Source organism: Garra rufa, chromosome 25, assembly GCF_049309525.1.
Source record: "Garra rufa chromosome 25, GarRuf1.0, whole genome shotgun sequence".
NCBI lineage: Eukaryota > Metazoa > Chordata > Actinopteri > Cypriniformes > Cyprinidae > Garra > Garra rufa.
Window position 1 is genome coordinate 13,540,789 of NC_133385.1, and position 24,919 is coordinate 13,565,707.

Sequence of the window (24,919 nt, forward strand, 5' to 3'; positions counted from 1 at the left end):
GGAGCGTGCTCGGTTACAAAGAGAGATTAAATAAGGACAAGGTTGGACCTAATTGCTTCCACAGATTGGGTCTAGACAGATTCTACTGTTGGTATTTAAACCTGGCATGCGGTTTTTGTAATGGAGCAATGCGATCTCGCAGTGCACCGTCTGCAGGGACAACTCTCCAATTCATGCTACTAATTGCTACTGTCAGACTCAGTTTTCTTTGACGAGTTGAGTCTGTGCCTTAGGCATGGTAGTTGTCTTAATACACACATTTGTAGACTTTTTGCCAGAGTTACTGCTGTCCTAATTGAAGTAGACAGTGCAGGTCAAAGGCCATGGCATCTCTAGTACTTGATGAGTCTTTTGGAGGATAGACAAAAGAGCAGATGTTTAACAGTTTAAGCAAATCTCAATCTTATTCCCAGGAGCGGAACAGGTGCTTCTACTGGCACGCCGTACCGACCTTCGGCGGATATCCCTGGACTTACCTGACTTCACGGACATAGTCTTGCAAGTCAGTGACATCCGTCATGCAATCGCCATCGACTATGACCCGGTGGATGGATACGTCTACTGGACGGATGATGAGGTGAGGGCCATCCGCCGTGCCCGAATCGATGGAAGTGATGCCCAGACTTTGGTCACCAATGAGATCAACCATCCTGATGGGATTGCGGTGGACTGGGTGGCACGTAATCTCTACTGGACGGACACCGGGACGGATCGCATCGAGGTCACTAGACTCAACGGCACTTCTCGACGCATCCTCATATCGGAGAACTTGGACGAGCCACGAGCCATCGTGTTGGATCCTGTAAATGGGTACGGAAGTACTTAATTTCTTAGATCTCTAAGAAGAGCCCTTATAAATTAGCATTGTGATTTATCTTCTTCTTGTTGTTGCATTGCTTTTATGCAGATACATGTACTGGACTGACTGGGGCGAGATGCCCAAAATTGAACGAGCAAACCTGGATGGCATGGACAGGGTTGTGCTGCTCAACACCTCCCTTGGTTGGCCCAATGGTTTGGCCATTGATTACATCGCAGGAAAGCTTTACTGGGGCGATGCCAAAACAGACAAAATTGAGGTAAGTCATCTAACATTTTACTTTAAAGTGCTGTCACCTTGTCGCAATGTTTGCTCATTAGGTTTCCTTTCACCAGAAGCATATACGAGTAGCAGTGAAATTTTATAGTGTTCCATGCTCGACAATAGCTGAATTGAGACTTGAGCTTTGGTTCTGATTGAATAGTCTGAGTATGTGGAGTAATGAGAGGGGACCTGAGGACTGGTGGAGAGTCCAAGGGCGAATTCCTTGTTGAAAGTGAGCAGCGAGTCCTTCAAGTACTTCCCTGAAGTGATCAGCATATGTACACTTCGCTAATGGCCTTTTTTTGGAAGGGCATGTCTTGAAAGGATCCAGTTGTTTTTTCAAAACGGCCGTTTGAATAGCGCCCCCTTTCTGCAATGAGCAAAGTTGCAGCTTGGGAGTGTATAGAGTGCACATTCTTCATTGACAATGACGTTTATCAAGTTGTTGTTTTAATATAAAGTGTTTCTGGAATCTGATGCTGATTGTTTAAACTAAAAACAACAGAAAAAGTGACACTAGACATCCGTTCAGTTGCCGTAGTTCTGTTTTTGTTTGAAGACCCAATGGTTGGGAAACCTCAAGTGTATTTGAAAGCATTTCTTGTGTCAGGTTTCTTATTTAGATGGATTATTTTGTGTTTTAGCATTCTAACTTGGGCCTCAGACCAAATGTCTTGATTTATTCTGTCGTAATTTCTCTCCGTCTGTTTTTGTTTCCTCAGTGTCTGTTCTTTTGTGGCACAGGCTTCGCGGTCTGGGCGTTTTCGTGGTTTTGGCATTGTGTAATTAGTCAGCTACCTGTAGGCACAGGTCCCTGGGTGTCATAATACAGAGGTTTTTCATTCAGTCAGAATGCCTGAAAGCCTGTCGTGTAAACACAAAAGAAACTAAGGAAACATCCCCCTCTTATTTTCTTGCGCTCGTTTGCTTTTCTTCTCACACTGACTCTCAACAATCTTTCCAAACCTGGCTTTCTCAATATCTTTGTATACTAATAATCTCTGATATGTAGATATAATTTTTGCTACTCTGTGAAAAATATATATAGTTGAGGACCTAATGCATTGACTAATGTTTGACAAATGTACGTTATGGCTCAAACTAGAACTGTATAACGATACACTCAATCATGTGTTGTCTAGGTTTACAAACCTGTTAACCTAGGTGTGTGGCAAGTTTAGGTAAGAGCTTTCAAACTGCGTTTAAAGGATAGGTATTATTTATTAATGCACTGAACTCCCAGTGAGTTCGCGGACAGTCACAGCCAGCAAAATGCCATCACAACTAACCTGTTTGTAACCCAGGGCTTGTTTTAATCTGCCAGGTTCCCTGCTGTGGCGTTTAAAGAGAAGGGGCAGTAGGACAGGCGGGCCAAGGGTGAACAGCAGGGCAAGGGTGGCCTAAAAACCACCAGGACTCAGCGCGAGTCCCTGTTTGTGTGCACTGTGCTTTACTCTCTCTTTGAGATGCAGAGGTGTTTTCTCTGGCCGTCAAAGGGAGGAGCGAGGTGGTGTTTTCCTGTGTTAAAGCCGGGCTGAATGAGTTGAGGATTAGGGCACTCCTGCTGACAGATCGAGCTCGGTAAAAGGCCAGATGCTCATTGAAGTCCACGTGCAACACCTCCTAGAATAATCCTCCTCCAAACATCCCAATGGAGAACTACTGAGTGCTGCTACTCTCTTTTAAAGCTGATTGTATTTTTGATCATATCATTAGTTCAGCCATCTAGCAATAGAAAGCAGATTTTTTTGAGAATTATTGTATTTCTCAGAGGTTGCTCATTCATACCTCAGGAGTTTTAATGAAGTGCTCGGTTATATTTTATTGAGTTACAACCTTGTGTCAGATGTTTCTCCCATCGACCATTAGTCGTTGAGAAGAGGCTTGGTCGACCAAAATGTTATTAGTCGCAGAAAAAACAGGACATCCTGATAACGGAGAGACTGTTAACGGCTGGTCTATGTGGTAATAAACAAAAAATGCAAATATGGCTTTTTATCTAAAAGATGTATTATAGCGTCAACCGCTCGTCTGCTCAGTCTAATGTTAACCTAGAAAAATGTGCGCTATTCAAGTTTTTGTGCGAAGTGTGAAAGCTGAATAGTAGTTTGCTCATTGCATGACAGATGGAGGTGTTGGTTGGTCACTTGCTTTCAAAATACTCCATAATTTTTGGTCATACAGATAAAAATAATACATCTTTCGAATCTGTAAAGACTATGTTTATTTGTGTGCACTCAGAATAGCAACAAAATGTTGCGCTTTTGTAAAATGATGAAGGCAAACAGGATGCGCTTTCTGCTGTCTCGTCTGCCGGTGCGCTGTGGCAAGCTTTTTTTTCGTGTGCTTGGGCGCTTGTTAGGCTATATAGGCAATTAAATGCTCATTATTCTGATTTATATGGTTTATTAATAAACATGCAACTAATAGTCGACTAATGGTTAAAATGAACGACGACTAGTCGACCAGAAAAATTTGAGGGCAGCCCTACTAAAATTCCTTGGGAGGAATAAAATAGACTCTGATAAGATAAGTTTGCATTGCTCAGATAATTCTCTGAAATTTTTTTTGCAAAGACACGTGATATTACTGGTGTGAAGTTCAAGATGCACAAAAAGTATTCTCGTAGCTTCATAAAATTCTCGTTGAACCATTGATGTCACATGGACTATTTTATCAATGTACTTACTACTTTTTTGGGCCTTGAACTTGATGAGAAACTGAGATATTAAAGACTCCATTTGTGATCTCTTTGGAAGTGTTTTGAAGGGATATTCGGGACGCACTTTTTCTCCTGTCCGGCTGAGGAGGGAAGCCCTGTGGTCATATGTTCAGAGCTGACCCCCTGCCTACTCCAGAACAAAAACTGCACAGAATAGAGGCAAAATCTCGCGGAGGTCCTCCTCCATCCACGCACACCACCCCACCCCTGCACCAGATGCACTTTTTGGGTGGCTGCGCCGCATTCCCCAGCCTCCCAGCAGCTGACAAGTGTGTTCTGTTCTCCTTTCTCACAAGAGTTCTTCAGATTCACCTTAATGGAGGCGGAGGCCATTCTTTAGCTGGCCCACTTACCCTCTGAAAGGAAGAAAAGCCCTTGAAGTGCTAATCGGCGGAGTTGCAGCACGGCCCGACCATCAGTAATTTCTCATTAAAGATTTTCTTTTCTGCATACTGATGCTTGCTTACCTCATTTCAGCTGCCCTTTTTGTTTTGAAAGGGCCGATTCTGGACTGCCTCCGAACAGAGTCACATTTACATGTTACTGTTTGCCTTTTTTTTTTTTTTTTTTTTTACACCCGCTTGGTTCCTTTTGGTTGATGGTGGGTGTGAGGGAGGGTGGATCTTTTTTTAGGAGCTGAAAACAACATTAAGTTTTAAATGGGGAGTTTTGAAAAGTGCCTTCTGGCATTTGGGAATGTGGCTGCTCACTGCCTGAATGGTTATAAATAGAGGAATGGAGGCTTTCGGGCCCTCCTCCCTCCCTCTTGCCTTCTTTCTTTTTTCCCCCCTTTAACACGGCTGGTGATAGGCCTTGTCTGAAAGGGCTTTTTTTTTTTGTACCTTCCTCCTTGAAAAGTTGAATTGCATTTGAGGCTGAGGACATTCCCATTGTTAATTCCTGTTTATGAAAGGACCATGTAGCAATGTCTCCAGCCTGTTTTTAACGCATGATTTTTAGGTTTTACACAGTTTTTATTTATACATTTTTGTTTTTATAACACAGTGTCCTAACTAAATGCAACTCGACAAGCAATTTGGTTGTTCACACCAGACGTGATGCGACAGCTCGGCGTGACAGAATCACTGAAATATTTCAGAAGCGAGAAGCGCACTGCACTCCCAACGACATGGACAAGTTTATAATCTAATTCATAAATATTAAACCTTTTTAACATTATTAAAACTACATACTGAGTGACTGAGACCATCTTTGTCATGGAAAACACGACATGGTGTAAGGATAATTCACGCAAAATTAAAGATTCTGTCATTTACCCTTTTTTTCTTACTGTTTACTTCCTATTTTCTGAAATAATATTAACAAAGACATAATAAAAAACTTACTTTTTCTGGTTACTCTTATTCATGCAATTAGAAATTAATCGAGACTGAGGCTTTCAAGCTACAAAAAAGATGCAAAAGTGCTACTTTCTTCCAAATCTTCTAAAACCATTTAATATCTGTGTGAGTAAAAGACCAATATTTAGTTGTCATTCGCTGAAAATGAGGTTCATGAACATATTAAAGGATTAGTTCACTTCCCCCATGTCATCCAAGATGTTCATGTCTTTCTTTCTTCAGTTGAAAAGAAGTAAAGGCTTTTGAGGAAAACATTCCAGGATTTTTCTCCATGTAATAGACTTCAGTAAGGATCAACAGGTTAAAGGTCCAAATTGCAGTTTCAATACAGCTTCAAGAAGCTCTACACAATCCCATTTGAGGAATAAAGGTCTTGTCTAGCGAAACGATCAATCATTTTCTAAAAAAATAAATAAAAATGTAAATACTTTTTAACCACAAATGCTCCTTTTGCACTAGCTCTGCATCCACGACTTCATGCATTACATAATCACGTTGGAAAGATCATCTCATTTTCTCCTCCAACTTCAAAATTGTTCAACATTGTTGTTTTACATCGTTGTTTTAAGTACTTTCGCCTATGTCACACATGACCTTTCCAACGTGACTGTAATATGTAAAGTTAGAGCTAGTGCAAGATGAGAATTTGTGGTTTAAAAGTATATAAATTTTGGATTTTTTAGAAAATGACTGATCGTTTTGCTATATTTCTCGGCTGGGGTCGTGTAGAGCCCTGTGAAGCTGCATTGAAACTCCAGTTTGGACCTTCAACCCATTGATCCCCTTTGAGACAACTATATGGAGAAAAATCCTGGAATGTTTTCCTCAAAAACCTTACTTTCTTTTTGACTGAGGAAAGAAAGACTGGACATTTTAGATGACGTAGGGGTGAGTAAGTTATCAGCAAATTTTAATTCTAGAGTGAACTTATCGTTAAAAGCGGTCTCATTTCAAAGGCTGCGCATTTGTTGCAATGATTCGTTCATAAATCAGAACGATTCAGTTCTCGAGTTCACTTCACTCAGTGATTATCAGTAAATAATGATCTAAATATTGATCTGTTTCTCAGACAAAGCTATTGTATAACTTCATAAGACTTGGTATGTAGTGCATGAATCATATGCACTACTTTTGCCTCCTTTCTGAAGCTTAAAAGTCTCCAGTTGTGCATAAAAAAGCGACCTGCACAGTCTCCAGAATTTGTTGACGTGATGATCAAATCTTCATTTTAAGGTGAACTGTTCTTAAATGGCCACTAAAAAACTTTTCACTACATTTGTGGTCAACCACCTGACATGTCCTCACCTTCTCGATACAGAGCTCCAACTGGTGTTTCAGGTTCGCAACCTGTTCTCTTAAATGACCGAACTCGTTTTGAATGTGTGCCAAGAACATCCCCTTTCATCTCAGGTCCCGTACGTCTGAAAAGGAGGCTTGATTATTGGCACTTGCACTGGAAGTTTTTTTCCTTAAACAGTATGGGAATTGTGAGGCTTTCATTTCTGTCGTTCTCGCCGTGTGTATTCGCCTCTTTTCGGAGCAGTCAAACTCACCCCCTTCTTCTTCCCGCCCCTTTGAACCCTTTAGAAGTCGCCGCAGACCCCCTCAATTCACCCTCTCGGTGTAGAGATGTTTAAGATAACTCATTTGACTGATGTGCCGTCCCTGGTGTAGAAAGTCCCCTGCTTTGTGGGGCAATTATGTAGATTCTGCTTTCACAGAGTCTTTTGTGACCCTGATTGCGAAGTGCTATGGGTGCCCTCTGGGTTCCCATAAAGACAAATATGTAGAACAGAGTGAAGCAGAACTTGTGCAAAACAGGAGGGCTTTTTAGGGGTCGTCTCAAGCAGAGATGTGAATATTGTTGAGGGAAACAGTGATTTCAAGAGGACATCATAGGGTTGTTTTTATAAATATCATAAAAATGATAAATATATGATGTACGTTGTATACCAGTCAGCCCTTTGTGTTTCATTTAATGTGTATTTATTTTTCATTATATTCTGTCCATCCACGTTGCTTAATAGCTACATTCTTCCCTTTTTCTCCTTCCCTAAAAGTCTTAATTTTCCTCTCAATAAAGCCATTCGACTACAATGAATCCTGAAGTGCATTTTGATGGCTCTTCAGTATGGCAACACCGTGACAATGAAAAGCAACAACTTGAAAGAGGGCTTTATTTGCGGCGGAACGAAGTGAGGTGGCCGAGGGCTCGTCTGCTGATGGATGCTGGCGAAAAAAACATAAGTGTGAAGAGGATCAATAATGCTTTTCTCTAAAGTCCCCCCAAAGCGTTTGCACCAATGGCCCTGGCACATTGTGGCCAGCGGGAGCCGTGAAACTTGATTTGCGCAGGGTTTTTCCAGCGAGGGGCCTCTTGCTAAAACATTGGCCATGCTAATGATAGCTCCTTTGTCTATGAGTTAGCGGCACATCCAAGGCCCATCAGAGCAAGGGCTGTTTTGATTTCGGACGGTAGTGGTAAAATAAGCTGCTTTTGAAGAGGCTGCGAGCTTCAAATGCAGCTCCGCTTACAAGCGGTTCGTACAGGTGATGGATGTCCCACACAAGTCTGGCAGACATCCAAAGTCTGCTTTCCCAACTTCCTTCTCAGGCAGGAAAGAGGCATAGTATAGTACATTTGAATAGTATATTATGTAAAATTCAGTTCTGTTCTCAGGGTTTGTACAAAGTGCTTGATTACTTGAATTTTTTAAATTTAAGGCCTGGAAAACCTTTGAAAATGCCAATATTCCTGAAGAGGTATATGAAAAGTGCTTGAATTATTGAAAGACAATGTATCTATGAAATAAGTGTTTCATTTTTAATAAGCACATTAATTGAGTGAGTCAATTAAGCTGGAACTGCTCTAATTGATTCAAACTACTGACTTCATTTCAAGCGGTTCATTAGCAAAAACTAGATCAAATTAAAAGAGCCATTCATTTTCGAATTTAGCATCGCTTGTAATGATTTTATAAACATAAAAACCATCGCAACATGATTAATTTCAAAGCGCTCCAATCGGATCGCATATTATTAATCATTTGATCAGGACTTCAGAGCGGGTTCGAGAATCATTTGACTTAGATTGGAACTTTGCATATAGCGAATTAATTGTTTTAGGTCGAAACCTCAAGCAGTGGATCATGAATCATTTGATTTAGATCGGAACTTCAGAGCAGGTTCTTGAATCATTCCGCGAGTTGAATGATTTGCAATTTGCGAACCATGCTCAGAGTCCTGATCTGAAATGATGGTTTGCGAATCATTATTCAGATTAGGACTTCAGAGCATGCATTGCGAATCATTTGATTTAGATCGGAACCTAGGAGCGCAAATCAAAATCATTGATTCATATTAGGACTTAGGAGCTGTTTCAAAAAATCTTTTTTTTTTCTTTTTCTCAAACAGTAGAAAACATCAAACCATAAGTGAGATCTCTAATTGAAGTCCTTAAAAATCCAAAAAGTAGTGCTTAAAGTCCTTGAAAGTCCTGAAATTTTATTTTAAAGTATCTGTATTGATTGGTTCATGGTTGTTCTCGAATCAGTCTGAATTAACAATATAATTTAATTAATGGGAAGACTAATGTAAAAAAGTAAGTAAACAACGCATACACTTAGATTTAACCACTTTGTTACGTCAGTAGATATGAATGACCCTGGACCACAAAACGAGTCAAAAGGGTCATTTTTTTTTATATTGAGATTTATACATCATCTGAAAGCTGAATAAATAAGCTTTCCATTGATGTATGGTTGTTAGGATAAGACAATATTTGGCCGAGATACAACTATTTGAAAATCTGGAATCTGAGGGTTTAAATAAATCAAAATATTGAGAATATCGCCTTTAAAGTTGTCCAGGTGAAGTTCTTAGCAATGCGTATTACTAATCAAAAATTAATTAATGGTATATTTGTGGTAGAAATTTAACAAAATATCTTCATGGAACATGATCTTTACATAATATCCTAATGATTCTTAGTATAAAAGAAAAATCTTTCATTTTGACCCATACTATGTATTTTTGGTTATTGCTACAAATATACTCATGCTACTTACAACTGGTTTTGTGGTTCAGGGTCACATATATACACATACGCAGTATGTGTTATTCTGGAATATTGGGCAGAAAAACTGTAACACAGAACCAGTGGCAATGACGTAGGTACGGTGACTGGACTCCACTCTAGTTTTCTCAATAGAATTCGCTCAAATGCATCAGAATTGCAAGTTTGCGCCTTTGTGCGGGCCAAATCCAGCCAGTGGTAGTCCAAGCCAAACAGCACTATAGTTAATTGCCTGGTAACAGTTTGTTGCTGTTGCTGGCTGTTTCACCATGAGGTCTTAAACTTTGATGTTCCAGGCTCCAAGGATACACTGTTTCACTTGAATTATAGGGGTATAAAAGACACCTGACTTTCGTAATATTTTCCATCTCCTGTGGCCAGCGCTGCGCACACCATTCAGCAATTCTTTCACTCATGCAGTTTTTTTGGTAATTTTGTTTGAGAAAACAAATACGCTCAAATGTACGATTTTTACAGGCCAGCAGGGCTTTGACGGACTGCAGAAACACTCGAAATTGCTCTTAAGCATGATAAATTAGAAGAATAGATGGTTGCGCGTGCATAAAGTGTTTTATGTGTGCTTAAGTAGTGGTTACATTTTAAAAGACCATCAAGTTGGTTTCCCTTGAAAAAGAACCATTAGCATTTGTTTAGTTTTACAGTTTTGTGACGTCCATACTTACTATAACGTCACCTTGTAGACCTCCACGATGGTTTCCATTCCTTGGAGAAAATAATAGGACACCAAATCCAAATGCTCTTTCTTTTCTGCTAGAAACAATGTACCTTCCACTCTACAAAATACCTCTTCCAATATTCTGTTTATTTCAAGTCATAATAAGAAAAAACACAATGTTTGGGGGCAGGATGATTTTTCTGTTCCATCATTACATAATTTATCTTATTTTTTTTTTTCAACATTTAATCACAAATCCCACATTTTTAAGGTCAAATTCAAAGTTTTTTGTTACTTTCAGAATTTATTAATTTTTTGACACAGCAGAGCAAATCAATGTCATTTTTAAAATGCTGGGCAATTCAGGTGGGTTATTGTGCAAAATAATCATTTACATATCTACATACAAGCACGTTGGGACTATTACATTACAGCTTATAAAAATTACCCTTTGATTTACTCACCCTCAAGCCATCCTAGGTATGTATGACTTTCTTCTTTCAGATGAATACAATCAGAGTTATATATAAAAATGTTCTGGACTTTTCAAGCTTTATAATGGCAGTGAATGGCTGTTAAGATTTTGAAGTCCAATAAACTGCATCAATCTATCATAAAAAGTACTCTACACGTAGGGGTGGGTATCGTTTGAATTTTATCGATTTCGATTCCGATTCCGATTCCACTTATCGATTCCGATTCTTTTCGATTCCCAGTTTCGATTCCGATTTAGTAAAAAAAAAAAAAAACAACAAACACAAAAGTCAAACATTAATATATTAAACATGTTTATTTTCAGTGCTAGCTTGCAACATATTATTTTATTACAGGGGTTCTCAACCTTTTTTATATCAGGTCCCCCTTCTTCTCGGGTCAGTTTTGCAAGGCCCCCCTATGCCTGACATTTCCTCTAAAGGTGTTTATTTTTTAACCTTTTTTATTAACCTAAACATTAGTTTTGCCTTTTTATTTTTCTCCTGCATGTTATAAAAAAAAAATCAAACAAACTTTAAATTAAAGCTATACTTTTGAATTTAAAAGAAAATCCTCTGCTCTAACTTTTTAACATGAATACACACATACAGATTTAAAGCACCTAAATTATTTAATTCAGACATTCTTCACAACTTCAGAGTACTCTTTCTTAAGTGACTGAATATCTACTGTTTGTATTTATTATAAAATAAACATATAAATGAAAAATACAGTAAATACATTGTAAATCTGTTTATGCTGGTGCTCATATGTGCTTAAACACCACTGACCCTTACAAGATCCACCTCTATGGGGGTAAGCATTCATTATAAAAAACTCACAGGACATTCATTTTGAAAACTATGCAAATATTTTGAAATTTCACGCAAAAATACTATGGATCAGAGCACCGAAAGCATGAATAGTTTGTGAATCAACAGCGGACTTATGCGTGCCTAATGTACGACTCCGATATACAAGAATGAATACATTAGGCACGCGCGAGTTCGTTACTATTACTCTGGTCATCTTTGCCTTAACATCACCGGGAGGGTTTGTTTCATGCAGCCAAGAGATAAAGTAGATACCTGTCTTCCCGCGGGGGTATAAGTGACTTTTATGTGGGCTTTTGCGGGACGAAATAACATATATTCCTTCTGGAGTGGGCGGGCGCAGGACTAAAATCCGTCCCTTGCAGATCTCTAAGATGAAGTTTGCGTGCAGCGGTAGATTTGTCTTCGGTTTTTACAAAGCGTAGACACACTTTTAAACGCTTACCGTGATCCATCTTTTCGACTGATGTTTACATTACCACGTAAAGTCCTGGCAGATTGCACGCGCTGAAGGTCCTGGCAGATCACTAGATGGAAAAAATGCAACCAGGAATCGAAACGAGGAATCGAAATTTTAATATTATAACAAGTATCCGATTCTTTATCTTAAGTATCCGATTCCAGAATCGGAATCGATTTTCGATTCCCAACCCTATCTACACGGCTCTGGAGAGTTAATAAAGGTCTTCTGAAGTATTGATGCATTTGTGTAAGAAAAATATCCATATTTAAAACTTTAGAAAATGTAATCTCTAGCTTTCGTAAACTTATGACGGATGGCATAGGCGTAGCATAAGCTCTGGTGAGAATATGCTAGTCTCACAAGAACCAAGTTTTGATAACAGCAAAGGAAAACCAGTCTCCTCTTGGCTTATATTGAAATACGACAACATTTTCCTTTACAAATTCTTGTTTTGTGCTTCTAATTCGTGACCAGTTTTTTGTTTTGCACTCTCCACTGCGCTTCCGCATTCATCATTGGGTTTGCTTACGTCCTACTTCATTGTTGTGGCTGGAACACCACTTTCTCATGAACGTGTGTACGACAATAAGCACAAACTAGAGATTATGGTTTATAAAGTTTTTAACATAGATTTTCTTACAAAAACACATTGTTTCGCTTCAGCAGGCCTTTATTACCCTTATAGTGTGGGGTACTTTTTATGATGGATGGATTCACTGTATTGGACTTAAAATCTCAATAGCCATTCACGTTATAAAGCTTGGAAGAGCCAGAATATTTTTAATATGACCCCAACTGTATTTGTCTGAAAGAAGGAAGTCATATACACCTAATATGGCATGAGGACTATCCCTTTAATGCACACTGTTGAACTGTTTTTAAGGCTTGTCTTATTGTACACTAACTAAGCCCTAACAATATATGACCTGACAATTCAATCTGTAAGGTATTTTTACTACCTCTTACTATTCGAATTATCATATTTTGTAACAAAACAAAGCTCCTTTTTCTAAGCATTCATATAACACCATATATCTATTAGTTATGGTGTATCTATCTAGTATCTATTAGGGTGTGTTCACACTTGTCATGTTTGGTTTGATTGAAACAAACTCTGGTGCGATTGCTCTGTTAGTGCGGTTCATTTGAGTAAGTGTGAACGCTGCATATCCATAAAAAGATGGGTCTCAGTCCACTTCCAAAGAACTCTGGTGCGGTTCGAAAGAACAACAATCAGCGCGCTTAGTCCAGCAACCGGCATTGCATGTATTTGACTTAAAGCGGCGATCAGCAGACCACAGCGCCGCTTTAAGTCGAACGCACCTTTTCCTGTTGTTTGGAGTGTTCTGTAAGTTCCGTCACAAAAAATCCTGCATTCAACCCGACCAATCCGGTTGTGAAAGTATCACAATGCCTTTAGGTTCTCTGTCAAAAATGCCAGTGTGAACGCTAAGTGGACCAGGACCAAATGTATCATTTTCCTTTTTGGTCCGGACCAAATTAACCAAACAAACCAAACTACAAGAGTAAACGCACCGTTAGTCTACAACTACTGTTTATTATCACTTATCTGGCGCTTCATGTTTTCGCAAGCGGATTTTCTTTATCTCTCTCTCTCACATTACGAGTGAGACTTGTGAAAGTGTAGCGTCTGGCACCCTCGGCCTGGTTTCACTCAGCCTGTCCTGTAGCTCAGTTATTGCCACCGCAATCCATCTCATTTCCTGAGGGATGTTCGCCACTGTCCCACATCTGTCAGCGGGAGGGTGGTGAAGGGGAAAGACGCCCAGCTCTCCGCTCCTGTTCTGGAGATGCTCGTGGATTATTAACGTAATACAGCAGCGGTTGTCCCAGTTTTTTTTGCAACAGTGTTGTGGTAAGCAGTCACCGGCAGCTGTCGACTCTGCTGTCTGCTCACAATGCATCCCATATGTACCCTAGAGAAAACACATTGTTTCTGAATTTACAGCCAATTGAGATGCCGTTTCAACTTGTAGCTTTCTGGTCGGGTAAGACAAACCTTTGGCTGTCCCAGGCGGAGCAGCATACTACTGTAGACAGAGCAGCACGGGAAGATTTAAAGCTTAAGTGAGTCAAAAAACATTACGACTTCATTGCTTTCAGTCAGGGTGGTGCATCAGGAGTTCCTGAAAGTATTCTCTTCATAGCATTGCAGTTAAACCACTGATGTCACATGGAGTATTTTAATGATGTCCTTACTACCTTTCTGGGCCTTGTATGTGTCAGTTGCTTTGCTGTCTATGCAGGGTCAGAAAGCTCTCGGATTTCATCAGAAATATCTTAATTTGTGTTCTGAAGATGAATGAAGGTCTTATGGTGCGTTCACACCGGACGCGACTTGCGCGGAAAAAACGCACTATTCGCGCGTAGTTGAACGCTTGAACATTTGAGTTTACTCACGCCATTCGCGCGGTAAAATTCGCGTCATTCGCGCGTGACATTTTCTTCACAACAGACGCGAATTCGCGTCATGGGAGGGGCTTCTGCCACTCGTCAGCGGGAAAGTAGTTGTAAAATAGGTGAATGAGCTCAATTTGCCAGCTTTAGCTTGCTTGTAGTCTCAATATGTATGTATATGTAGGTCAAATTGAGTGAAGAGCGTTTTTTAAAACTAACCAGATTGTCCGACCTCTTCACTCACTTTCTTCCAAGCAAGATCCTTTTTATTCCTGTTTCTACAAAAGTCCAAAGATGTATCGTACAGCTCCGAGGAACCACAGACAGCAACGGTGATTTTGTCCGCCATTGTTGTTTCGGATTTCTGCCTCCGTCACTACTAGAGCAAGCTCCTGATTGGTTAACGCGGCGCGGATTTTCGCCAAAGTTCAGATTTTTGAACTCGCGCGATTCGCGCGAATGGCGCAGCAATCGCTTGAAACGCTCAATGCGCGCCGCTTCATTCGCGCGTTTCGCGCCGCCTCATTTGCGCGTTTCGCGCCGCAGGATGGCTATTCGCGTCTTTGCATTGACTTAACATGTAAATCACTCGCGCTTGCCGCTTCATTCGCGTCCGGTGTGAACGCACCATTACAGGTTTGAAAAGACATGAGGTTGAATAATTAATGACAGAATTTTCTTTTTTAGGTGAACTGTCCTTTTAACAAAACGCACTCTACTATACTAGTTCACCCAAAAATGAATATTCTGTCATTTACTCACCCTCAGATTTCGACTGATCTTTAAAACACACGTTATTTTATTATTTTATATTTTTAATTAAACCTGAGAGGTATCTATCTATTAACAGTCTAGGAAACCATAAAAGTCCAGACCTTTATATGGTATAATGAATCCGTATAGATCAAGCAGTTTAAATTCAGCCTTGTGAAGAAATACAACAATTACTTTATATGATGATTTTTATTTTTATTTTATTTTATTTTTTACTGGAATTGTATGGTGGATTATGGATAACACAAGAATTTGTATTGTGTATTATGTAGTATGAATAGTAAATTATTAGTATTTAATAGTGTAAAATATTTTTAGAATAGTATTACACTTACAATAGTATATATGTTAAAACAGTTTGATTATATACACTACCAGTCAAAAGTTTTTGAACAGTAAGATTTTTAATGTTTTTTTTTAAAGAATTCTCTTCTGATCACCAAGCCTTCATTTATTTGATCCAAAGTATATCTAAAGCAGTAATATTCTAAAATATTTATACTATTTAAAACAGGGGTCACCACACTCGCTCCTGGAGGGCCGGTGTCCCTACAGAGTTTAGCTCCAACCCTAATCAAACACACCTGAACCAGCCAATCAAGGTCTTAATAGGTATACTTGAAACCTCCAGGCAGCTGTGTTTAGGCAAGTTGGAGCTAAACTCTGCAGGACACCGGCCCTCCAGGATCAAGTTTGGTGACCCTTGATTTAAAATAACTGCTTTATATTTGAATATATTTTAAAATGTAATTTATTCCTGTGATCAAAGCTGAATTTTTTTCATTATACTCCAGTCTTCAGTGTCACATGATCCTTCCGAAATCATTCTAATATGCTGATTTGCTGCCCAAAAAACTTTTATTATTATTATTATTATTATTATTATTATTATTATTATTATTATTGTCTATAACAGTTGAGTACCTTTTTTATGGATATGATGAATAGAACGGTCCAAAGATCAGCATTTATCTGAAATAAAAAGCTTTTGTAACATTATACACAAAACTGTTCAAAAGTGGGGGGGGGGGGGAGAAATTTATAGAAATTGTTACTTTTATTTAGCAAGGATGCTTTAAATTGATAAAGTGTTGATAAAGATATTTATAATGTTACAAAAGATTTGATTCTGTTTCAGATAAATGCTGTTCTTCTAAACTTTATTCATCAAAGAAACCTGAAAAATTGTACTCAGCTGTTTTCAACTGTTTTTTGATCAGAAAATCTATATATATTAAAAAATCACAGGAATTAATTACATTTTCAAAAATATTCAGATAGAAAACAGTTATTTTAAACAGTAAAATATTTCAAAATTGTACTGTTTTTGCTGTACTTTGAATCAAATAAATTCAGGCTTGGTGAGCAGAAGAGACTTCTTTAAAAGCATTAAAAATCTTACTGTTCAAAAACTTTTGACTGGTAGTGTATTTCACAACTTTATTGTGTAAAGAGAATATTAATTTTGGTTTGTTTTTGATGCTTCATTAATGCCACATTAATATAAACTTAAAAATAGCATTTAGGGCAGTTTAGGAAAGTTGAATACTTTGCTCTCGACTGTCTGACCTTCTCATCTTACTGCTCTTTGTCAAAACATAAGAGCTCCACTCCCCAAGTCTGGGCGTGTGAGTTTTTTTTTTTTTTTTTTTTTCCTCCCATAGAAGCGTTGGGCGTCTCAAAAAAAATGTCAGATATCCACCGGATGTTGATGTATTTACTTATGTTGGCCTGTTTATGAATTGAGTAAACAGGATGCAAGCATTTTTGCGAGGTTGGCCTACGTGTCTCTTTAAATCCAGAGATGATGCCATCAGTTCAATAGCATTACACCCAAATGGAAAGTGTCACAGACTCAAAGAAATGTTAATTGACATGGTAACTTAATTTACATTTCTGTTTACATTGGTCTTTTGTTTTTGTCTTCAGACCTTTGGAACAGCTTATTTAGAACTTTTTAATCTCTTTAACTTTTTAAAGCTTTTATCTCTCAAGATGTCCTAAAAGGTCTCAAATGTGGCTTTTATAATAAATATCAGAGGCAGACTGTTTAACAAGCTGATTTCGGTTGTATTCTGTCAGTTCAGGCCATGGGAATGATAACTTCCCCTTCAGGGCTCCAGTAACCCGTGGGAGCCGTCAGCGAGCGGATGACCTGCAGGAACACAAGTCAATATTTTTGCAATTTCACAACCGTCAAGTCGCATCTTTCATTCACTTTTTGATCCGCCAGCGCTTCTCATCGGGAGCTTTCTCAGCGCTTGTCTCCACAGCGCTATCAAAGTCAGAGGAAGTGCAGACGCAGCGCCGAGCAGAACGGCAAAGACGTTTGGGTAAAAAAAAAAAAAAAGAGAAGCAGTGCGGCCGATCATTCTGTTTGAATTAAGGCTGTGCTGTTCCTGGCCTACACAAGCAAACAACAGATAAAAAGATAATATCGTCCACAGCTGAGTCGGCCTGTCAGAAGAGCTGGCCAAACCTCAGGTGAAATCGGATGATGTTTCAAAGCTCACGCAGAAAGGGGAGGCTATTTTGCAGGATTTTATTCTTGACTGCGTAATTGAAAAAATCTGGCAGGTGACTCCTTAGGGTTTGGCATCCAAGTGGAGATGTGTATATTCTGTGTTACAAGGTTTCACATGCGCCGTTCAACCGTTTTGACATGTGAACACTCTTTAATCCGATAGACAACAAAGAAAACATTTCTCAATTGGTATGTTGTTTAATTGTGTCGTTTTCTATTAAATTCTCTTTAATAATAAATATGTGCTTACAAATTAGTTTTTTTTTTTCCTATTAATGCGTTAATGACATGACGCCAAAATTTTCTGGTTTAAATGCATTAGAAAGATGCCATATATAATATATATGAAGTTATTTGTCAATTTTCTGTTATTCAAAGTGTCAAAATATCATGTGGTGCGACCGTCCACCCTTAACCATTGTTTTGGAAACATTTCCAAAGTGTTTTGTAATCCTGTGTAAAAAAGCAAAGCATTTGTATTTATTTTCCATCAAAATATACAAACAAACTTTGTCCGATGATTTCCATTTTATGAAATGTCATGTGGTGCAACCATCAAGAAACTACCATTTTGAGACTTTTATGTTGAAATCCATTCAAAGATAGGAGTTTGCATCTGTACCAATTTTATAATGACCTATGGAAGCATCAAGCAGGTTTCTAACTCTTTTTTCAAATTTGGAAAAAGCGGCTGGTATGTAGTTACCACATTTGGATGTGGTATGACTTAAAAAAACAAACAATGAATATTAAGTTATTTCTACAAGTGTTTATTTTTATTAGAAATTTCATTGTGACCTTTCGTGGGATGCTAGCTTGTTTTGTTTAGGTGGCCAATTCTGTGCTTGTAAATTTTGACTGAATTTGAAAATATCATGTGGTGCAACCACTCCAGAGTTTTTCCATTATATCTCCCAGATTGGCAGTTTTGTGCTTTAATATTCAAGTGATGGTTTATATACATAAAATACTTAATTTTAGTATCATTTGGAATAGGTTTTTATGCAATTTGGGTCATTTCAGATGGTTTGTTTAATCTTTGTGCAATGACAAAAATGCAAAGAACTTTATTTAAAGCATATCATTTTAGTTTGGTAATTCTATTATATAATGCCATGTGCTGCACTATTCACACATGTCTCTTAGATTTTTAATTATATAAGGCATTTTTGTCATTTGGAGCAACCACTCATCATGTGGTGTGACCAATAACAAGAATAACTGTATTAAATTTAAAATAAAATATCTAATTTCTGTGCCTGAAATATGAATGCAAATACTTTTTTTCTAAACGCTTTAATTACTGAGAACATCTAAATATCATGTGGTGCGATCATCAAGAAACTACCATTTTGGGACTTTTATGTTGAAATCCATTCAAAGATAGGACTTTGCATCATATATTAATTTTGTCAATGACCCATGGAAGCAACAAGCTGGTTTGTAACCCTTTTTTAAATTTTGAAAAAAAGACTTTTGAACGGCTGGTATGTAGTTACAACATTTGGATGTGGTATGAACTCAAAAAAACAATGAATATTAAGTTATTTCTACAACTATTTATTTTTATTAGAAATTTCATAGTGACCTTTCGTATGAAGCTAGCTTGTTTTGTTTAGGTGGCCAATTCTGTGCTTGTAAATTTTGACTGAATTTGAAAATATCATGTGGTGCGACCACTCCAGAGTTTTTCCATTATAGATATATGTCCCAGATTGGCATTTTTGTGCTTTTATATTCAATTGATGGTTTATATACATAAAATACTTTATTTAGTATAATTTGGAATAGGTTTTTATGCAATTTGGATCATTGTTAAATCTTTGTACAATATGAGACAAAATGCAAAAAAAAAAAAAAAATTAGAGCATATAATTTTAGTTTGGTATATTTGGTTATATTATATAATGCCATGTGCTTCACTATTCACACAAGTCTCTTTAAATAGATTTTTAATTATATAAGGCCTTTGTGTCATTTGGAGCGACCAATAATAGGAATAATTGTATTCAATTTAAAAATAAAATGCCCAATTTCTGTGGCTGAAATATGAATCACTGCTACAGCATGCAAATGTATTTTTTAAAAACATTTTTACCGGATTTATGCAGTTTACAGGAAAAAGAAGTCCACTAACTACATTTTAAAAGGCAGCTTTGAATTTATAAAACAAAAATATGAAATCATTATTTATAAAAACTCATAATGAATGCAAACACTTTGTTTCTAAACACTTTAATTTTAATTACTGAGAACATTTAAAAAAAATCTTAAGCATGTTAAGTAAATTAATTAATTTTAATATAAATCATGGTCGCACCACATGACTTTTAAGGCTATGGCCAAATCTTCGAAAGCTTACTAAAATCAGTTAATTTTTAATTTTTCAATTATTTTATGTCTGCACAACATACTTAATGTTTGAACAATTACCACATATGTTATTTTTATTTTATTTTTAGTATTTTAAAATTGGCCTGTCTAAAATCCTTATTAACTAAATATTTTGACATAGAGTGACACTTTTTGTACTTGAGTGACTTGTTGCATTACAAGAAGCGATCCTGATGCGCTAAGCAACCTTTATGAGTTTAGCATTTCTGTATTATACATCAAAATGTTTTTTTGATGAGCTCAGCCTTCATTTGGTTCTGTTGTGTCCTTCTCTTTTTCTCAATAGCTCTGTGTTTTCAGAGGCCATGCTGTCACCTCGTTTGCCTTCATATTGAATTTGCTTGGCACCCTGGTGCCAGGACACTTTTTACAATCTGGCTTTGAAGAAAAAACCCAGCGTCTTGACTTTTTGTCGTTATTGATGAGACTTTTTTGGGGGGAGGCTTTGTTGTGTACGTTTTATGTTTTCCTCATCAAAATTAGGGTTCACACTCTGTATTCTCAGCGCATAATTCTCGGTGAAGCGAAAAAAGGCCAGTCAAAGAGAGAAAAAGACACACCCTTCTTTCAATTTGGATGGCCATGTCTAATTGTCTCTCTAAAAAATGAATAGCATTTTTGTAAGCGAGAAGAAAGACTCCTGCTGACAGGAGGACCATCAAAGTGCATGTTTTTGTGGTATAATTTAATAGCCAGGCTGTGAATTTAGCAGTGTGAGAAAATGACATTTTGATTTATTTTGAAATTATTTTGTTAAATATTTTTTGTAATTATTTTAATTATTTAGCATATATACAAACACAACTGATTCAAAAGTTTGGGATTTATTGGATTTTATTTATTTTACGTCTCTGGCTGCATTGTTTAATTAAAAATGCAGTTTTCTTCAATCCAGTTTTTAGTGTCTCATGATCTTTCATTCATTCTAATATGCTGATTTTGCTGCCGAAAAAACATTTCTGTTAATTATCCACTTGAAAACAGCTGTGCGGCTTTTTTTAATTAAAATGTTTGTCATATATGTATATGTATTTATACATACACTACCAGTCAAAAGTTTTTGAACCGCAAGATTTATGTTTTTTAAATAACTGCATTTATTTGATCCTAAGTACAGCAACAACAGTAAAATTTTAAATATTTTAAAATAACTATTTTCTACTTGATTGTGTTTTATTTATTTCTATAATTTTAAAGCTGAATTTTTAGTCACGTGATCCTTCAGAAACATTTTTAATATTCTGATTTGCTTATCAAAAAACATATATTAATATTATTACATTAAAAACAGCTGAGTAGGATTTTTTTTCCAGTTTCTTTGATGAATAGAACGTTCGGAAGAACAGCATTTATCTCAATAAAATCAGTCGTAACATTTTAAATGTCTTTATCATCACTTTTGATCAATTTAAAACATCCTTGCTAAAAAGAAGTATTAATTTCTATAATTTTTTTTCTCCCAAAAAAGTTTTTTTTCCCCCAAGTTTTCTCCACGTTTTTGAATGGTATGATGTATAATGTCACAAAAGCTTTTTATTTCAGATAAATGCTGATCTTTGGATGTTTCGATTCATCAAAGAATCCAAAAAAAAAAAAATAATAATAATAAAAATGTCTTTTGAACAGCAACTTAACAGCATATTAGAATGATTTCTAAAGGATCATGTGACACTGAAGCCTGGAGTAATGATGCTGAAAATTTAGCTTTGAAGTCACAGGAATAAATGAAATTTTAAAATATATTCAAATAGAAAACAGTTATTTTAAATAGTAAAAATATTTCACGATTTTACTGTTTTCACTATACAATGGATCAAATAAATGCAGGCTTGGTGAGCAGAAGAGACTTACTGTTCAAAAACTTTTGACTGATAGTGTATGTAATAATTTTCCGTAGAAATAATGAGTAATAATTTGGTTAAGTCTAATAATTTTAATTTAACTACTTAATTCCTGTTAGCTACACCGCAGGCACATTTAGCTTCTCTGTAAGTGTTCTATATACTACTAGTTTTTAGCATTGCATCTAAAATCTCAGTCTTCAGTCCCCCCAGCGTCTGCTTTTGTGTGTTTGGGTGACCTCCGGAGACCTTCCTGTGTTTGCTGGGGTCTAAAGGGGGTTCGGCAGCTGGCCGCTCCTTAAACACACACTGCCTCTGTGTGTATTGGCAGACATGCGTTTCTATGGGCCTCACCTTCCTCCCCCATCAGTTTCCCCTCATTTCGCTCTCCCATCCCCCCTTAAACACTCCAGAAATACTCCAGAAACTTTGCTGGGGTTTTACATGGATCAGCTGCAAACTCGATCTCTTGAACGAACATATATAAGGTTTTGCGAGAGATCAGCAAATTCATTTTGTAGCACTCCACCCTTTCCCTTTGACTCAACTCCCGCTGAAACAAGCAAGCTAGCTTGATTTCGTAGAACGGGATTTGAGGAATGCTGCTGGGATGCAGAGATGGAGTGGACAGGAGGGGTCAGTGCAAGAGGAACAATGTCCAACATTTGCAGAAAAGGGGAAACAGATGTCGGCAAGGTATGCCATCCAATAAAACTCTCGATTACACAAGTGGAAAGAATTCCTATTTCACTTAAAGGTGGCTATGGGAAAAATGGGCCAAACCTAACTTTTTTTTTGTTCTGAAGCTTGAGAAAACACTGTGTTTAAAACCATGTTAACCTTATAAGATACAAAGTTAGTTCAAACAGTAGAATAGAGTTGGTAGAAGTCTATTTTGCTTAATGAGACTGCTTTTTTTTTTATCAAAAATGCAGTAAAAATGTAAAATATTTTTCTAATTTAGAAAAACTCTTTTCTATTTTAATAGATTTTAAAATATAATTTATTCTTCGGATCGCAAAGTTGAATTTTAAGCAGCCATTACTCCAGTATTCAGTGTCAACAGTTGTGCTGCTTAATATTTTTGTGTCTTAAATTAATTTTGGAATTGGTTCATTTATAGAGTACCACACAAGATGCCTGACAGGCCTCCAGGAAGGTCCATGGGTGTGTTTTGTGTCTCCGCTCTGCATTGGTGCCATAGAAACACCATTTTGTCACATCATGTGTCAACGGCTTTGTGAAGGAGGTGGGAAAAACCAAACACTTTTGTAGTCTGGGGCCCCTCCTCCGTTGAAAACCCTGTCGTGGCCTTTTCAGAAGACAGAAGGCAGCTTGAAATGCATGTTCATATCACCTCCTTAGAAAAAAAACTCTTGCGGTGGTACTGTGGTATAGCGATGGTGTCAGATTTTTTGTAAGTTCTGGCCGATCTCGTCATGTTTCTGCAGTGCTGTAGGCCTCTAACCTTTCTCCAGGGTTGAGAAAAGTCTGCATCCCGGAGGAAGGCGCCCGCTTTAAACCCTCGAGACGTCTATGTGTTAGGAGGAGTGTAAGAAAAATGCACCATTGTGGTTTCAGCCCACTGTCTGTGTCTGTTAGCATTCCTCCAGAGTGTCAGCGCCTCCGCTGTCTCAAACTGTGAGGAAAGAGGAGGCTTTCACAACAACTTTAACTTCCCTTCCCATCTCTTTCCCTTCTCCAAGTACCAAAACACCACAGTCCATCCACAAGACCACCTTCTCTGTTAAAGACATCAACTTGAATGTGTTCAGTACGCAATACTAGCGCACTACTACTGCATCGATTTCTCAATTTTAATCTGTTCTCGTTTGTACGAAACTGCGTTGATTCTTAAATGCCAAGAATCAATTAGTCTAGCGATTTTCAGTTAATAAATAGAACTTGTAGCGTGCATTCCATCCAGTAAATCGCAATAGGCTTTGTGCTTTGTTACTTTTGATATGAAACTCAGACTCAAATTCTGTCCATTTTATTACAGTGTTCAAACAATAAATGTTGTTTTGCCGCTTGTTTTATAGCAGCATGTGAACTGATCATCTCCTCCACTTTAATACCAGTTATACCACAGGGCTGTTGAATGCTTGAATCTGATTGGCTGACGAACGTTCTAATGGTGTGCATTATTTTCAGGGAAACGTGCTGCGAATTTAGTTCCAGGCAGAACTTCACCGCAGTACATCTATATCACTTTGCCACGCGATTTCAGTTGTTTCAAAGGTCCTTACAGCCCAAAACAGCAAAATAACCAAAACCCACAGTGACACTGGCCAAACTAATAAATACAGTAAACAACAGGGTAAAAATGACAGATTATTTCCATGTTTTTGCCACAATATTATGTTTTATGTACGGAAAGCACAAACTCTGTTTCTCCCACTCTCTCTCCCTTACAGACGCAATCACATACAGTTTGGACACACGTTAGCATACGCGCTAATGTTGTTAGCTCTGCTCTGGCGATTCACAACTTAAAAACTACATGATAGATCTTACACGCGAGGTAACAACGGCGTGGTCTTGAAAAAAAATTAACTCAAAGTTTAACTATTAGTAGAGACGATGCTGCCAGTCGCCTTTGAGGGTTGCACAGACTTGAGAGAGGTAATTCATGCACTTAATCTCTCTCTTCCTCTCTCTTTTTGTCTGTCTAAACTTCATTATTAACTGCATTAGTTTGCTATCAACGGCTCAATAAGTGTGGTATAAGCGGGATAATTGACTTCGATCTGTTTAATTCGCATCGTGGCTGCATCACCACCTCGGGTATGCATTATTTTCTAAGAATTCAATGGCCCGTCGTCAGTTATTCCTTACTTATAGATTGAAATAAACATGAATAAACATCCAAAGGTATGTTAAAAGAATGAGTGTAACTTACCAAAATCCATATCAAGGCGTTAACAGACTGCTGTGGTGCCTCAGTTCAGTTTAATGTAAATAAAGAAATTCTGGTGTTTGTGTATAAAACACAAATAATAGATTTTATGTGTAAATGTGTATGTATTTATATATATTATATGAATTTTAGCATATTTGTAACACACTTCATGTTTATTTAGGGAGTATATTCTGATATTTGTAGTGTTGCAGATGGTATGCAACATGAAGTTGACCTTATTACTTATTTATTTCAGAAATATCTCACAAATAAATCCACATTTTTGTTTGAAAATGCGAAACTGTCAAACCAGAAACTATTCGGACGCCAGATATAATTTTTGATATTTTTATACTAGTGGGTGCAGGACACTATATT

The 24,919-nt window shown here is 37.5% G+C and overlaps 1 protein-coding gene across 1 annotated transcript in view; it reads left to right on the forward strand.

Annotated features, from left to right (window-relative positions):
- The window catches only part of lrp5 (low density lipoprotein receptor-related protein 5), a 98,154-nt gene that overhangs the window by 35,322 nt on the left and 37,913 nt on the right, over nt 1–24,919 (forward strand). Inside the window, exons 7-8 of the mRNA XM_073831581.1 lie at nt 414–810; nt 908–1,079. Of these exons, the coding sequence (XP_073687682.1) occupies nt 414–810; nt 908–1,079 (569 nt within the window). The remainder of the gene's footprint in view (nt 1–413; nt 811–907; nt 1,080–24,919) is intronic.